This window comes from Cladophialophora yegresii, assembly GCF_000585515.1.
Source record: "Cladophialophora yegresii CBS 114405 chromosome Unknown aczIN-supercont1.1, whole genome shotgun sequence".
Taxonomy (NCBI): domain Eukaryota; kingdom Fungi; phylum Ascomycota; class Eurotiomycetes; order Chaetothyriales; family Herpotrichiellaceae; genus Cladophialophora; species Cladophialophora yegresii.
The window spans coordinates 4599487-4616398 of record NW_006913045.1 but is presented as its reverse complement, the minus strand read 5'-3'; the positions used below and the strand labels follow the sequence as shown (position 1 = coordinate 4616398).

Below are 16912 nucleotides of genomic sequence, written 5' to 3'. Positions count from 1 at the left end.
GCCGACTCCCCGTGGTGCGTTTGGACGGACGCGGCGAGAAGGCTATAACCAGGCTTCAAGAACACGGCATGCGTGTTTGAATCCTGCTGTAGAGGAGAACAGAGGGAGCCATGTGGAAGAATTGATATCACATTGGACAGACACAGGGAGAGCGTCACACCTGGGCTGCTGTCGTTGAAGCAAGGGTTGGATGGATGGTTTCCGGGCAGTGTTCCTTATTTCTACACAGCTAGCCACCGTTTTGACCGGCCGTCCGCCGACTTGCCTGCCATTGACAGAACAAGTGCTCCGTACGAATGCAATTTCCCTTAGTGACCCGGTGTCCGGTACCCGCTTCCCGCTCACGGTAGAAGTAGCTCTTGTTGTACATATACACATTGGATGAAGCAAAAGATGAAATCACAGCGCCGACTCGCTCGTCCGGCCCATCACGGTCCATCACATCATCTCAGTCACCTTCACCTGTCAAATCCCTGCCTTCATTATCCCACGGCGCCTGACACCACCTGCACAAAACCTGTCTGGTAACTCCGCAGTGGCCCCGTGGAATAAACATTGAACAATAGTGGGAAGCATGTAATATGGGGGTATCTATAGCAATGCCCTAAGCAGAATGGGAGAAACGAACACGCCCGGCTGAAATACCATATCAATACTTTTCCTTGCGTTCTCCGTTTTTGCTTTCAACCCACACCTGGCCTGTAATCGTATGCACTTTTCTTCGTTGTGATAGCGAGCGAAAATCGTTGTTGCTTAGGTGCTCGGCGTCGTAGTCGACATCTCATGTTCGTTGTTGCTCGACATCGCGCTTCTGTTACTGCTCAGAGATCTCTGTATCATGCGTAAAATCTCCGTGTTCGTGCTCAGTCTCATACTCGACATCTCATGTTCGTTGTTGCTGAATTGCTCTTTGTGGCGTTGGGTAGCCTATATCCTTTGCTGCTGCTGGTGTTGAGTAGCACTGGCAAGCTGATGTTTCAAAGAATTGATCTCCTCCTGCATGCTATTGAGCCTCTGTTCCAGGGTGGTCACGTATGCCCAGATCCTGTCAGATTGGGCAAACATGGGATTTGACGGTTCACCACTTCCATGGCCAGAATGACCGTGACTCGACAAACTGTTGCTATGCGAAGACAGAGGCCCGCTACCACTCATGTGAGTAGGTGGCCCACTAGGCTGGGTAGGAGGATGAGCTGGGCCACCTTGACTGGGCAAGGTATACCTGGGATCTGGAGGGTTCAGCGCATGAGGCGCATGAGGAGGAGGCAATTGCGGTGCACCGGGAGGCACACTCAAGGACGATCCAGAACCAGTACTCCGAGGATGTGGCTGTGGATAGAACGTCGTACTTGGTGATCGATTGTGCCCATCGCCGGCGACGGCACCCGGTCGCTGTGCCTGGCCAGGTGACAGCGGTTTCGGACTTTCGGTCATTGGATTCTGAGCAAAGACGGAGCCTGCCGCCGAGGGCCGCGAACTGGTGGAGGAAGCAGTCATAGATGCGAAGGTTCCGGCTGCACCTGCCGCTACCGGAGCATTACTGGGTCCCGCACTTGATTGACTGTACCCGGACCGAGGTGTGAAATAGCCAGCGGCTATGCCGCCTGGAGGACGCCCTTGAATCGGAGGGTACGTGCTTGGAATCCGGGCCGCGGCCTCGGATTCATCAACAGTGTCGTCTCCTGACGGTGCCTGACGACGAATCGAAGGTGTGGGCCGCCTCTCGTTGCCTTCTTCATCGTCCATGTTGGGTGGCTCGTCATACATGATACCCTCCATAGACTCGTCACCTTCGCCTTCTTCATCACCACCATAACTACCCATGCTCGCTCTGCGCCCAGGACATCCGCCGGGACCTTTATTGTGACGAGCCAACGCATCGCCGCGAGCGAACTTGCGGCCGCATTTCGGGCAGATGTGAGGTCGTTCACCGGTATGAAGCTTGGTGTGCCGCTTGAGATCATGTAGCCGGCGGAATCGTGATGAGCAGGTCGAGCAGACGTAGGGTTTTTCTTGGCTATGCGTTAACAGATGGCTCTTCAGATTGTGATGACGAGTGAACTCGGTGGCGCAATAGGGGCATCTGTGCTTTTTGCTGGAGGGAGATTTTGTACCTTGTCGTGTGCCGGAATGAGGCAAGCTCATTCCTCGTCTACCGCCCTCGGATTGTGTTGCTTGCAAGAACGGAGTCGGGTATGACAGCGCCCCTGTTTTTGCAACATCAGTTGGTGAGGTAGAGCCTGCCTCGGCGGCATTCACGACCTGACGGACCGTTTCCTCGAGCGGAAGTGGACTGCCTACAGTGGTGGTCATCCCCGACACTCCCGCCACGCCTTCGAGAGATCCTACGGTCCCGATACTGGAGATGCTGGTTGGACTGGTTAATGCATGATTATCGCCGGTTCCGGACGTTTCAGCGGCGCTTGCTGACGGCTGCTGGACATTCTCCGCAACTACGGCCAGCGGCTCACTGATAGTGGTTGCCGGGTTGAAGGGAGCACCCGAGTGTAGCTCAGCCTTGCTCGTAATGTTTGAACTCGCGCCCATCAGGGCACTCAGGGCTTGCTGTGTAGGGTTAGGACTTGTCCCAGTGGAAGGTGGAGGAGTTGTTCGAAACGACTTCTGTTGTCCTTCAGCAAGGGCGGCAGCAGCCGTCATCAATGGGCTCTCTAGTCTCGGTCTCTTTCCAGGTCGCGAGGACTCCTCGAAGTCTTCCCGGGCCCTGACTTTGGATGATTCCTGTACTGAGCTTGTCGGTTTAATGAATGTTGGGGAGGCCGGACTGGAATCCGCTGGGGATGTCTGAGGTTCGGGACTGAACTCAGCCATCAACAATTTCTGGTGTAGTTTGGGTGACTTGTGCCCTGCTGGAGGAGTCAGTTGTAGGCCCACGAACGCGAACGGCGCGACCCCAATGCGTCTAGAGGGTGCGCGCGGTCGGGAAAAAAAACCATGACTGATTGTGACGGACAAGGATGTGGTAGATGGGTTTGCAACATGGTTACATAGAGTAGAGGAAGGCATACCTGCTGCAGTAGCATGGGTCGAGTAGGATGGGGCCCAAGCTGAAAAGTAGTGTGCTGAACGCGAAGGGCGCTGACTTCAGCCTCACCACAATGCAAGGCAGTTTGTTTTGAAGGCAGACCGCTGATCACAGCTCCTGCTCGGGTCTCTCCTCTCCTAGCTTCTTATTTTATTGGGATACAGTGATGCGCAGCATGTTATGCAGCAATGAGCGTCTGCGCAACAGAGAATCTTCTAGGCTTTCGTTGTGTATTGTGAGTCGCAGAGCAGTTCCTCAGGCCAAGGCTGAAGCTTTTAGAATGACGCAGTTTCTATGCGACGACTCGAACGAGTGAGCGGAAATCGAGGCGCGGGAGTGGCCGAATATGTAGCAGATCGAGTCTGACGACGCGGAGACCGTTGGGAATGCGCGCTGGGTGAATGCGACAGATGCGTGCTCCAAAACTGCGTTGTAGAGAGGATGGATCCTGCGTCTAAGTTCCTGAAATCGTGTACGCGAAGGACGAGGGAGGGTATTGAAGCGCTGAGACAGGCGAGACGAAACGATGGTAGAAGCGAGGCGAGGGTTGTAAATGGTGGCGGGTGCGATCTCAACACAGGATAGCCGAGTTGAAATGACGGGAAATTCTCGCTCGACTGTGTTGGTCGCTGATCTGATGAAATGGCGATGCGAGCAGCGAGACCCTCGGATGGACGAGATCGTCCGTGGTTGTTGTTCGATTCAAGCCTGGCAACGCCCCCGAATCGGCTGATGACTGCTTTTCGTAGCAACGATAATGGTAATTGAGTGAAGAGAGAAATTGATGGAGACGGGGCCTCGATTGTGGTGAACCGAGTGACGAGGTATTCGGACAGAGTGGAGAAAGTGGCTCACAGTGTTTGGTCTGTGCTACGCCACTAAGAGAGCACTGCGACTACCCTAGTGGGTATCTCTCTCGGAATGGGTTCGGGGTCGTCGCTGGCTTGACGATGGAGAGGCAGGCCGGAAGAGAGGAGGCAGCGTGAAAGAGGGAGGAAGGCGCCGACGCACGAATCGTGATACGCAGTTATTGCGATCAGAGCTCCCAGAGAAGAAGTTAGGGTTACTGTGGTAGATGTTCCTGGCTGCAGGCCGACGATCTCAGAAATAGAGGCACGAGAGGTGGCGCTCGCACGGGGCTAAAAGCCCGGGACAGCTAAGTATTGGATGGAAGGCTAACCGCTCAACCACAGGTCCGTACGCAGGGTGGTTCAGCAAATGGCTTAACGGCAGGATCTTTGATTGAGTTTGCCGTTCGATGTGGCACGCGAAAAAGATCAACAGTTTCTTCGATCAGCAGTGAGCAGCGACTGATGATTCGTGTAAAGGGTGCCCGATGGGCATGAGGGGACCCATGCGAAGTGGCAGTGCTTCACCAAACTGACAGTGGCCTGGCCGTCACGCTTGCCAGGAACAGGCGCACTGACGCACAGTGTACGAGTACGTACGAGCGTAGCTGGTGGTAGGTGCGGCTTGCTGAGGTCGCTTACACCTGACAAGGATGCAGCTTGACGCTCACAGGTCGCTTGCACTTGAACGTGGCTGCTTCGTCAAAACACGAGCACTTGTTTAAGTGCATATCGGTGTCCCTGCCGCCCTTGACTCTCACTTTGTCCGTCATTCACTGAGAATTTATCCAGATTGAGTCAACTCACAGTGACGCCATGAGGGGGCTGGTAAAATAGCAGCTTCGGCGCAGGCGGTCGCCCACCAATCTACGTCAACCTTTTGTCTTTCAGCTCCCCCTCAGCGCCCGTTGAGCAGAACACCCGCCTGGCTGGCCAGCGTCACGGACCTTCTCAAACCCTGTTGGTTTCCACACAGTACACAGTAGAGGGTGAACCTTACCACGTTCAACCTTCATACTCTTGCCCGAATCGTCAAGCGCCGTCCCCTTTGGGTCACGCCAGGGGCCTCAGCGCGACGAGTCTCCATTCTTCAAGTTCCGTGGCGTGCACTTATCCCTAATGAGCCTCCCCACGTCTCACTAATCACTGAAACAAACCCGAAGGAACAAGGCTCCCAGGTACCAGCAAGTGGCTGATAAGTGTTCACTTGCTGGGAATGTGGCTGACACCTGACGCGAAGTCTCACAAATTTCCCGAGCCCGCCCCTCTTGATGTGATCTGCATTGCCGTTCGGATGGTTGATGGCGATGCTACTGCCTCCAAAAGCAGGTTTCTGGGAAACTATCGTGTACAAAGTGTCTCGTACTGGAGTCCCAAGTCGCCTCAAGACACATGATTCAAGAACGCTGCCTGGCTCGATGAACTCTCCGAGACAGTTGAAATGAACGAGCTGCAATTCCGCCGCCCTCCATGGCTGACAAAGAGACAGCACACTGTTCATCGCACCGTGGGCTGGAAACGTGCAAACAGCGGGATTTGTCGTGACGCGAGTACTGTTCATTCAGCGAATGTCCAAAGCTGAACGAAGACGAAATCGCTGTAACGCTTCAGGCGCCCTCAATAATAATAATGTACAGGGCCTTTCCTGAGATACGTAACGCTCGCTCGTGGGGCTCAAAAAAGGTTTGCGACAGCACCCTACACAGTAGCGCAAAGCACCACCCTGGCCACCCACAGTTGCAGTTGAGCGTCCTTTGCTCAGTGGCTGGTAGACCTTACCAAAGCCCATGCCTCCGGCTCTAAACCCTCTTGGACGAAACTGCCCGTCTCCACTGAATCCCGAAATCGCCGACTAGAACCCCAAGGAGCTCGGAATTCGCAGTCAGTTTGGCGAAGGAGGCTTCAAGGAATTGTGCACCCAGTAGGTGAGCGGCCCTCTGATTGCTCAGTCAAAGCCACCTCAAAGTCGGAGGGGTTGCAGCAGTAGGTGGCGTCACGGCGGGATCAGAACGGACAGGGCGAAAAAAATGACGTGAGGTGCAGCGCGCTCACGTTGAGTGAGAGAGCCTGAAAAGAGGAAGGGATGGATTCTGCCACAATGTGGCGGATCTCGAGGCCTTGTCCTTACTGTGTACCTACTCCTCGTTATGGCAAATTGGCCGAGACCCCAGAGTTGGCCTCACAATGATCAATAACGAACTGCGATGTGCAACTTCGCCATGCAAAACACGACTGCATCCTGGTTGCAGAGGACACAACAGGGGTCAACCCTTCAGACAACGGCAAAGGTAAGATCTGAGATGCGTTGATCTCACTGGTACGAGTTCACCCGGCAGCCTTCCAAAAGCAAGGATGCCTGTGCGACATCTCGGCAGCGTTGGATCGAGGGAGAAAGTACTCCTCACAAAAGTAGACAGTCTGACAGAAGCTCGGGTGAATCCGAGTCACCGATAACTAGGCTAGCGGCCAAGTTCACTTACAGCAAGCAGGACAGTTGAATGGTGTTCAGAGTGTGTGAGCCCACTGCATGCCTCAGTATACACATTCACAGTCCATTCCGGAGTACGCCACTGATCATGGTTCTGTATGTGTCTTCCTGTTTAGGTATCGCATATATCTTCTTGTCAGACTGTTGCCACTTGGATCATTGTCTATGTTGCAGCCGAGTCGCCCGGCTTTCACTTGAAACAAGATGCGCGTACAACTTCCTCCTCAGTCCATCCTTACTAATGGCGTGATCCTATCTCCCACTTTTACGCTGGCTCGTTGGAAACATGGGGAATCGCGTGTCGGGTCCAAGTCCTCGCCGGACCTCAAGCACATGTGCATGCCAAACCAAACTCGCCCTTCCCTCCGCCTCGTCTTGGCTAGCGTAGTGAAAGGCTCTTGCCTCCGCTGCGCATTGCTCTGGTCCACGCAGACCATCTGGCATCGCTGGCATGGCCCAAGAACCTCGAAGACATTGTTCGGGTCTTCACCTATCCGGAGACCTTCCCAGTCATCTTCGACGTACGGGCTTTCCATTTGTCCTCCTTGCAGCTCTTGAGCGATGATGATGTTGCCGCGGAAGGAGTCGGCCGTGACTGCTTTGCCACCACCGCCACTACCCGATTGTTTGATTTGCTCGTTGAGTCGGTTGACGCTGGAGCGTGACACAAGCAGAATCGGGCTTTCGTTTGACAGGGCAATGGATTTGCCTATTTCCGTGGCCTGTTTTCCTCCGTGCTGACCAGGCACGCGGACGTTCGCCCGCCTCACTGTCCCTCCTATCGGGAACCTTGCAAGCGTGCATGGAACTTCCAGTGCTTTGGTGAAAAAGTCACTCACATCAGCCGACGTATAGACTTGCACTTCAACATCCTCGCCGCAGACATTTGCTGGTTTGCTGATCGATGCTTCACATGGCTTGACGAGCCCCGTGCATGTGGGCGCCGAGTCAAGACTGATTTCGAGCTTTCTTTGGTCTCCTGTATCACCTTGCGCGAAGGAGACTCTCAGAAGGCGTGCTTGCAAATCGATCTCTGGACGAATAAGCGCCATTCGAGGAAACCGCTTCTGGCTCAACGCGACATCTGTCCCTTCGTGGACGAGACACCACTCTCGATCCCATGCGAGTCCCTTGCCACCAACTTCCCATGCCACATTACTGGGTATTTTGTAGGCTGCGCAACTTTTGATGGGAAAGACCAAGAGGCTCTCAACAACGAAGCCTTCCCAGGTCGGATGATTGTACTGTTGTACTCTTGCCTGCTGTAGCGCCTGCGGCGGTACATGTAAGTCAATGTAAAATCCTTTGATAAAGTCAAGGAAAGTGGCAACGTCTTTCACGCTGCTCATTGCCCCGAAACTCAACCGGATGGCACCTGTGGGTTTGCCGTGGATGATGTCGTTCTCACCTCCACAACGTTGTCCGGCGTCATAATTCCGGCGCAGTTCCTCGCTCGAGAGGCCGAGATGGGATCCGATCCCGCCGGGATTGCACAAACCGCCTGTCCGAAACTGAATATCCTTCACCACACCCAATTTCTCAACTTCCGAGATTGAAATGTATTTGCCTCGACTGTCTTTGAGGTTGAAAGCGATGACGGGGCCTTGCGACGAGCTTTCGGCTGCCGATTCGGTGTAGATGGTGCAAACCTGGCTCCCGTTTGCGTGTCTCAGCTCGCGTAACTGCTCCCTCAGCATCGATGCCAAGTGATTGGCATGTCGAGAGATCTTTGCCATACTTCCGTAAATCTTCTTATGCACGTCCAACGCGGACTGTAAAGCCACGATACTGTGAAATGCCACGGTTCCATCCTCGAGAGCACTGTGCAGCGCGGATTTCTTTGCATGCCAGGTGTCTTTGCCAAACGTTGCGACGGAATCAACCGTTCCTCCACCGAAGTACTTCCGCCGTCGGAGAATATCTCCTGATGATTTTCGCACGATCAAGGCACCGAGGTCGGGAAAGCCGAAGATCTTGTAGAAGCTCAGAGCTGTGAAGTCGGGGCATGTCGAGGGTTCAGATAAGTCGAGTGGGCATGTTGAGACGAGCGCTGCGGCGTCGAGGAGCGTGTATAGAGCCTGCCCGGAAGATTCTCGATGAGACCTTGTTCTTTGAGTCCAGTCCAACGGCAGGCGACGACCGGTCATGTTCGACTGCGCCGGGTATGCGAACAAGACCGGGCTTAGTTTGTCGGCGGGATCACCACCACCTTCAAGACCATCTATCCAGGCTTCGACTTCAGAGTCACTACTGAAGCAAGTCGTGCCTCGAGTAGCTAGCTCCCTCACACCCACGAGACTCGTATGCGCCTCAGAATGGTAAAAGTAGCTGAATCCGGCCTCGTGATCTCGAAAAGCATACCCCACCATCTTGATTGCGGCGGTCGCATTCGCGACAAACACGACATCGAATTCATCAGGATCGGCATTGAAAAACCGGAGGACTGAAAGACGAGCATCGTCAATTCGCCGCGACGAGAGCTGCGAGGACCCCGATGCAGAATGTGGATTTCCGAACAAATTAGATGTCATCTCTCTCGAGTAGTTCTCAATGAGCGTCTTGGTGTATAATGTGGTGCCCGCGTGGTCGAGGTAAGTCGTATCTTTTAGTTGTGGATATTCTGCAGCACGTATATCATCTATATTGGTGATATAGCCTGTTTGGGGGTCGATGTCTGCCATGCATTGTTGTTCCCGGGATGAGGGGGCAGGATTGTCCAAGTTTGTCAGGGTGGCCATCGCTGTCTCACCCGCCGATCTCTCAGAACTGATATCGATGAAAGTGCCGCACCCATTGATCCCTGGAATGGACAGAATGGTCGGCAATATAGCCAGCGAAGTGTCTGTGGCAGAGAGAGCTTTCGATCAAATCCGTAGAGACGATGTACGAGTACGAACGATGATGAGTACCAGGGAAGAGGGGGATGAGGTGAGGAAGGCGAAAGGCAGATGTGAGGAAAAGCGAAAGGCTTCGGCGATCTCCGACAAGCAATGGGCGAGACGTTATTGGTGCGGGCGCCTCGCGTTATCTCATAACTGCACTGTCAAGATTCTGGTGACCTTCATCTTCTTCTGGCAGCAGGCCGTAGGGACGTTAATGGTGTTTGCGGACGCCGGCGATCTCTCTTCGCGTCCCACAAACTTTGAGTGGTAATCAAGTGCCTGTTTTCGAGAACTCACCACTTCTCATTCTGCCCTGGCTTCTGTGGGTCGTGCAATTCGGATCCTCCGATTCTGTCATTCAAGATTCTGGTCTTCGTTCCTAACAAACAACACCATTGACTGCACGCAGGCGCATTATGACAATGATTCTGCCGACGTCTGCTCAGCGTGCGGTGCCCTGCGGCCAGTGACCACCCGCGCCATGGCACCAGTCAGCAATGAGACCGCCATAGAGGCCGCGGCAACCGGACGAGACGACTAACTCGCCTTTACTGTAATGAGCAAAATCTCCTGCAGAGATCGGTCATGCTGGGCGCCGCTGTCATGAGGCCAACACCACAATGACGAGGCTGGGCTATGCCGTATCCGTAGCTTTACTAAACACTCGGATCATATGCAGGCTTTCGCCCTCCGACAACTGATCCTCATGTTTCAGAGGTCTTCTCTCGGCCTCGCCGGCACTCCGCGAGCTTTTAAACAGATCTGGTCGAGAGACAACCTCACGCCGCCAACTCGCCTGATCACAATTCACGGCATCTTGAGAACCTCTTCTGCCGACGCTATCCCATTCCAGCACGGAGCTTAAGCTGGGCGTACCTTGGCACGTCTTTTATCCTGCTTGGCCAGAGCTTTGAGGCTAAATCTCTCAATGCTTCCATCGCGCTTGCTGTCTTCGACAGGAAAGTGTCAGCCAGCTATTTGCCGGAACGGCATCTGGCACCTGGCTCCTGGTTGGCTTCAAACCACAATGCCGGTAATGCAGTCAGTCATCATTCGGCCACCAAACACAGGTTAATTATGGTCAAGATTCCTTCGGCTGACAGTCGACCTTCTCCCGAGGGCCCTTCACGAAGAGTGTCGCTTGTCAGTGTAACCCAGTTCATTGGACGTGGTCCTACGATCGACGTCCACGCCTCTGACGCCTCCGCAAAATGACCCCAGATTCTCCTTCTCCGCCGAACAAGCTCCACCCAGGCCTCCCACCCTGCCAAGCAAATCTATGATTCTTCCAATGCCACGTCGCGGGTGATATGTCAGTTCTCGACAAGCGAGGACGGATTCGCCTCCACCACGTCGTTTTGGCGGCTGTTCTTCGGTGCCCTCTTCAGACAATGCCCATAAGAACCAGCATACCCCGATGCTTCGCTGAGAGGAGTCCTCTGTTCTTACGAACGACAGCATCAAGCCACACAGCTCAACAAAATGGCCACCACTACGAAGCTGTTCAAGAAAGCCACCCATGAGATTGGCGCCTCCGACCCCATTCTCACTCGCATTGCCGCGGAGGATAAAGTGCCATGGTATCAGAAGCCCAACCTTCGATACCTCTATCTCATGCTCTTCCCGACTTGCATGGGTATCGAACTGACCTCTGGATTTGACTCCCAATTGATCAACGCCCTCCAGATTGTGCCGTCGTGGGTTGAATGTGCGTACATAGTAACTCGCAAAGGAGAGTGTACCGAACGAGCTGCTAATTTGCACCTCAGACTTCGGCGACCCCCAAGGGTCACTCAAAGGCATCATCGCCGCAGCATATTCACTTGGCGCCATCCTGTCGTTACCCTTCATCCCGATTGTCAACGACAAACTTGGGCGAAGAGGCTCCATCTTCGGAGGGTCCTGCGTCATGATCATTGGAGCGCTTGTTCAAGGCTTCTCCCGCAATGGTGCGTATCTTTTGATAAGCTTTCTGTAAGGAAGTCATTTTGCTGATCCACGTCCTATATCCAGTTGGCATGTATATTGCCGCGCGAATCATCCTAGGCTTCGGCATTCCCACGTGCATCGTCTCTGGCTCTGCCTTGATCGGCGAACTGGGCTATCCCAAGGAGCGCCCCGTGCTGACCTCACTCTTCAACGTCTCCTACTTCATCGGCCAAATTTCCGCCGCGGGCATCACTTTCGGCACCAACAGCATTGCCAGCAACTGGGGGTGGCGGATTCCGTCGCTCCTCCAGATGGCGCCCTCCCTCCTGCAGATCGTGTTCGTCTACTTCATCCCCGAAAGCCCGCGTTGGCTCGTCACCAAAGACCGCAGCGAAGAAGCCTACGACATCCTGGTGAAGTACCACGCCGAAGGCGACCGGGAGTCGGAATTTGTACGCGCCGAAATGGCGCAGATGCAAACCACGATCCGGCTCGAGCTGGAGGCGTCGAGGAAGTCGTGGTTGTCCGTCTTCTCCACGGCGGGCATGCGTCGCCGCGTTTTCCTCTCTTCTTTCCTCGGCCTCTTCACCCAATGGTCCGGCAACACGCTCATCTCGTACTACTTGGGCGACCTGCTCGCGATGATCGGCCACACCGAGAGCATCTTCAAGCAGAAGATCAACCTGGGCAATTCGTGCTGGTCGCTCGTCTGTGCTTTTACGGCTGCCATGCTGGTCACGCGCTTCAAGCGCCGCACCATGTATCTGACCTGCACGTGCTCGCTGCTCGTCGTCTACATCTGCTGGACCATCACGATGCAGCAGTCCCTCGCGGCCACGGCGGCGGACCGCTCCAACGCCGCCGCCGGTGCCGCCACCATCGCCTTCATCTTCCTGTACGCACCCTGCTACAACATCGGCTACAACGCCCTGACGTACACGTACCTGGTGGAACTGTGGCCGTTCGCCGAGCGGTCGCGCGGCATCGCCATCTTCCAGCTCTTCGGCCGGTGCGCCGGCTTCTTCACCACCTTCGTCAACCCCATCGGGCTGAAGAACATCTCGTGGAAGTGGCTGATCACGTATTGCTGCTGGCTGGCGTTTGAGATCTGCTTCGTGTGGTTCTTCTTCCCGGAGACGGCGGGCCGCACGTTGGAGGAGCTGGCTTTCCGTGAGTTTTTCATCACCACTGACGTTCTCCCATGCTAACTTGGTACGCTAGTGTTCGAGGACAAAGCCCTCGCCGATAAGGCCGTCGTCGCGGTAGAGAAGGTCGTCCACCACGAGGACATTGATCCCGTCGCGATCGACCCCAAGAGCATCGAGGTCGGACACGCTGAGGTTATCGAGCAGGTCCCGGAGAAGGGAAGTAGGGTGTAACTCCACACGTGGTAGCATCGTGCCCGCAGCTTTGAAAAGAGGATTGAGATATGGTCAAGTCGGAAATCGCGGAATGAAAGATGCTAAGCGTACTCGGTTCTGTACTCGGGACTCTGTATGGGGTTTGGATAATCCACTGATGAGCTTGATGATATGGCTAGCTCGCTATTTCTTGGATCACTCCGCAGAACATCAGTGAGAGATCGTCATTTCCGCAGTGCGCGAAGAATGATGACATGCGTGGATCAAGTCTTCTGGCAAGGCCCCGACGAGCGAATATGGTACGAGGTTTACGGGTTGTGCATTGTGAGAAAAGAGCATCTTCATGGATAGCAGATTCGTGATATCTTGGGTTCTTGTTTTGGTGGTACTCCATCGTTCGGGGTGTATAGGTTATACACGCCGGGGGTGCTGTAGCTCATTTCCACATATTCCAACCGTATCTCAGGATGAGCACCGCGCTATCGCTGACATACAGACATATCCAACTTCAGAGCAAGCTTGAGCTCAATGGTGATGACACAAGAAAATTCGTTATATTATGTTCCGCTCCTCAAATCATCCACCTCTTCTTGAGCCCGCCAGTGTTGTATCAATCTCATCTCGTCTAGACGTAGTATCGACGGCGGCTACTGCTTCTCCGGGATCCAGACCGGGAGTGGCCTCTGCGGCTACTGTGTCTCGACCGTCTCACCTCTTTGGTGACAACAACTCTTTCATGCCGGTGCAAGAAGATAGCCAGGACAAAGGTAAAGAAGAATAGGATGGTGTTTATTATCCCCAAGGCCCATGATGCCTTAAGCATGGCGCAATTTTTGTTGAGGTGTAGGGCCCATGATGAACCGCTATTTCTGCCGTAGTATCCGAATGGCCCAAGATTGACATAGATAGAGCCGGTGGAGAAGTTGGCACAATCGGCATCACTGATGCCTCGAAGCTCGTAGACCGCTGCGATGAATGCGCCAACGAAACAGAGGTCGATGAAGGAGACGAAGAGAGCGGAGCGGCGTGTCGAACCGAGGCGGAGAAGGGTTACAATGGCCCATGCGCAGGCGAGGATGGAGACGATGAAGAGCACGAGGATGAAGGACGGGGTGAGCTGGTTGTTGTCATTGAAGCCATCGACGAACCATGCCTGTATCGCAAGTCAGTTAAAGTCCAGGATCAACTCAGGTAGCAGAATGGATAACATACGAGCATGCCAATGATGGGGATTAACGTCACGATCTCCACGATCCTCCAGAAGGAGAAAAGGAGACCTCCGAGCATCTTGAGACAGTCTGGGATGACCAGTGCCGGGGAGAGCTGCTAAGATGATATCGCTGTACAGCCAGACGGCCACCAGAACCCAATACGTGCGGGGTTGCACGAGCACGGTCTCGCCGAGAGTGAGTGAATGGTGGACAAGGCAGAATTAAGGCCACTGGAAGAGATTCTCAACGTCGAAAGGATATATTCTGTAAATCAACCGGTCAGATGAAGGAAGAATGATAACAGCGTCGAGGAGGCTGGGCGACACCTCAAGAGTACGAGGTATCGGGGCCCGCCGTCAAGATGGACCACGATGGACTTAAGTGAGAACTGCATCCCACCCGCCTAAGAATCGTTGTGGCTGGCAGGCGCTAGCGACCTCGTCAGGCGTCATAGCTTGTCGCCTGAGCCCCCTCGGGCATCTGATTGGCGCCCCGATCGGGCTGCTGCCGAAGTGGCTCCCGTGCAGCTGCTGCCGCAAGCCAAAGTTCATGGTTCCTCCCGCTTTTTCTTGCTTCTCACTCACCCACTGCATCCGCGTGCCTCGAATCTGGGAACGAACACCTGGACTGCCACACTACTGTGTATGTCGCTCCTCTGGATCGGCAGCTATCGCGAACACGTTGCTTCGAAGACGCCTAATCCTGCTGCTAATCCTATGACATAATTGTGCTCAAGGGTGCAGGTCGTGGCTAGGTACGGAGGTACAGTATGTTTTGGAACTTTGTTTCCTCGACGGCTTCATGGCTGCTTAGACCCTTTCTTTACCAACTGAGCGCGGAGTATGGCACGGCGCGCAAGGCTTTTGCCAACAATCGTTATCAAGAGTCGCTCGTGCACAATCCAATCCGCTCACATGAGTCAATCCCAGTCACTCCTCGTACCGGCCCCCAACGGTCCTGAAGCATATGTGATTCGTATATTGGGCTTGGCATCACCGTCGGTGGCTGCATCGTATCTGCGACCGTAATGACAACCATGCACGAGAAGCAGCCTTGCTGTCGAGCCGCGCTGGGACATACCTGTGTGGTGCGATTCAAGTACTCATCGGTGCGAAACTACTATGGGAATTCGGTCGCGATTGTGTTGAGAGAGTGGATTGACCTAACCATTCAGCACGACCGTTGTCAAACTCTACTCATGTGCCTCTCCTGTAGCTTAACAGGACCACTACCGCTAAGCAAGCCCGTTTTGCGACAGAGGATGACAGGGAGACCGAGGACCACTCTTGCTCAGGTTTGCAAGCCTACACATATCCCCCTGCTAACCGAAGGAAGTAGCTTGTGATAGTTCTTTCTTCTGCACTTGAGAAGCATAACGCAAATGCTTGGTCATCTCTTTGTTCAGAGCCTTTCTTTCACATTCAATAACATGACTCAGGTCACCATTACCATTGCATCCGACCCTCCCACATCGGGAGCAGGTCGCTTGGACGTCACATACAGCGAAAGGTTGTGATGCGGAGCTGGCAGAACAGATGCCAGGTGCGGACCCACTGTGAAGGGAGTCAGTCGTCCTGGATGCCACTGAGCCGACGCACACGATTCTTTGGGGCGTGCTCTCTTCAAAGGCGAGCAATAGCTCCGCGAAATCGATACACATTTGCCTAGCCGCAGCGGAATCAGAGGCCCGGAACGCAGCGCAGCTCCCGGAGGCTCTAGCGAGCCAATTGCCAACCACTTGACTTGGTTCTGGGCAAGCCATGTACGAAGATCCAAGTGACCTCAGGGCAGTCGTATAGCCTGAGGTTACTCAACCGTCGTGCGCTAAGCGGAAAGAAGAACCACCAACATTTCTTCGCTCGAACCGAAGCTAGAGGCTGATTTGTATGGTCAAATAGTGGATCATGCAGGAATCCCTAGCTTTGCGGCTGGACTACGATGCAATCGCCTTCGAACACTGCGGCACACCACCGGGAGTAAGCGGATGAGATCGTCGCGGCTGATTTTTCCAGATGCAGAAATCTACAGTCCATCAGGGACACAGGGTCTTCGCAATTGAAACTTCTGAAGGGTACAGATTGCTCAAGGAATGCCGCTGACACGGGAATCCGGCTGAGGAAGGTGTGGAAGCCTCCGGAATGGGATCTCATGGAACTTGATATTGTCTGGACCCCGTCTATCAAGGTCTGCAATCGGGACACGGTATCACGCACCATTCCTGCGGTCGCTTTACGTACCCTTGGCACAACAGCTGGACCTTGAGGCCTCACTCTCCGCCTGAGTCTGCCCTGGTGTGGTGACGATGCCGGACATCTCGAAAGACGGCTTCGTGAATGGTCGCTGACCCTTTTCAAGCGGCCGTTCGCCTCGGAATCGACGCCCCGGTCGATAAAACTGTCTGCAACCACAACCTGACCTACCTCCCTCACCGCGCTTGGGGTCTTCAACGACTGCTTTGAGCGAGTACAGGAGCGCTAGTGACCGCAGTGGCCTGCTGGTGCCCCCGTAGGCATCCAATGAATTTGCCACAGAAGCCGCCGGACAAGTGGTCTGTCACGTGATCGTCATCACCTGCCAACACCCGGCTGCAATGAAAAGGGGCGCGTCTGACTGGAAGAGCCATGGCCACAGAGAACTCGAACACTGGCAGTACGACGATTCTGCTGAAATGGACAGAGCACAAGCGCCGCTATCGGTGTCTCCAAAACGCGTATGCCGCACATCTGACAGTGCGGCCATACAGTCTGTGACGCCTTGACAGGAGGAATAGCTGTGTCAATCAAGCAGCAATGCTTCTCCCGTACCCTACTCGCTTCCAACGAACACCTTGTCGATTACCATCGGCTATGGAATGCCTCTGCATGCATATTTTATCGATAAAACTTGGCTAGCAAAGGCGGGGGGCACGCTAAAGAAGCCTTGAACTTTCTCTTTGTGGCTTGGAGTGTGGGAAGTGGACAAATTGAAGGATGGACCGACCGGACACGGGTACCGCGACCCATTGCGAAGCCTCGAACTGCTGCTGCTCGGTTGCCTACACCTCTCGTTGCCATTCGTGACCGTACGGAGATGGCAGTGCGCCTACCTTATCAGCAAGTCAATGGTTTGACAGCTACTAACGACTTCCGGACCCCCCTCAGCCCGGCCGCC

The 16912-nt window shown here is 54.4% G+C and overlaps 4 protein-coding genes across 4 annotated transcripts; 1 reads left to right on the top strand and 3 right to left on the bottom strand.

Annotated features, from left to right (window-relative positions):
- Positions 1 to 927: 927 nt before the first annotated feature.
- Positions 928 to 2829, bottom strand: A1O7_01658 (uncharacterized protein; the record flags this gene model as incomplete). Its single annotated transcript, XM_007755694.1, has 1 exon — positions 928 to 2829. One exon carries the CDS (start codon positions 2827 to 2829, stop codon positions 928 to 930), a length of 1902 nt encoding a protein of 633 aa, XP_007753884.1.
- Positions 2830 to 6603: 3774 nt separating this feature from the next.
- Positions 6604 to 9117, bottom strand: A1O7_01657 (selenocysteine lyase; the record flags this gene model as incomplete). The annotated part of the gene is made up of 1 exon (XM_007755693.1): positions 6604 to 9117. The coding sequence occupies one exon, from the start codon at positions 9115 to 9117 to the stop codon at positions 6604 to 6606; it is 2514 nt and encodes an 837-aa protein (XP_007753883.1).
- Positions 9118 to 10743: 1626 nt separating this feature from the next.
- A1O7_01656 (uncharacterized protein) lies at positions 10744 to 12569 on the top strand (the record flags this gene model as incomplete). Its single annotated transcript, XM_007755692.1, has 4 exons — positions 10744 to 10969; positions 11031 to 11210; positions 11275 to 12360; positions 12412 to 12569. The coding sequence occupies 4 exons, from the start codon at positions 10744 to 10746 to the stop codon at positions 12567 to 12569; spliced, it is 1650 nt and encodes a 549-aa protein (XP_007753882.1).
- Positions 12570 to 13176: 607 nt separating this feature from the next.
- A1O7_01655 (uncharacterized protein) lies at positions 13177 to 13838 on the bottom strand (the record flags this gene model as incomplete). Its single annotated transcript, XM_007755691.1, has 2 exons — positions 13177 to 13704; positions 13764 to 13838. 2 exons carry the CDS (start codon positions 13836 to 13838, stop codon positions 13177 to 13179), a joined length of 603 nt encoding a protein of 200 aa, XP_007753881.1.
- Positions 13839 to 16912: the final 3074 nt, after the last annotated feature.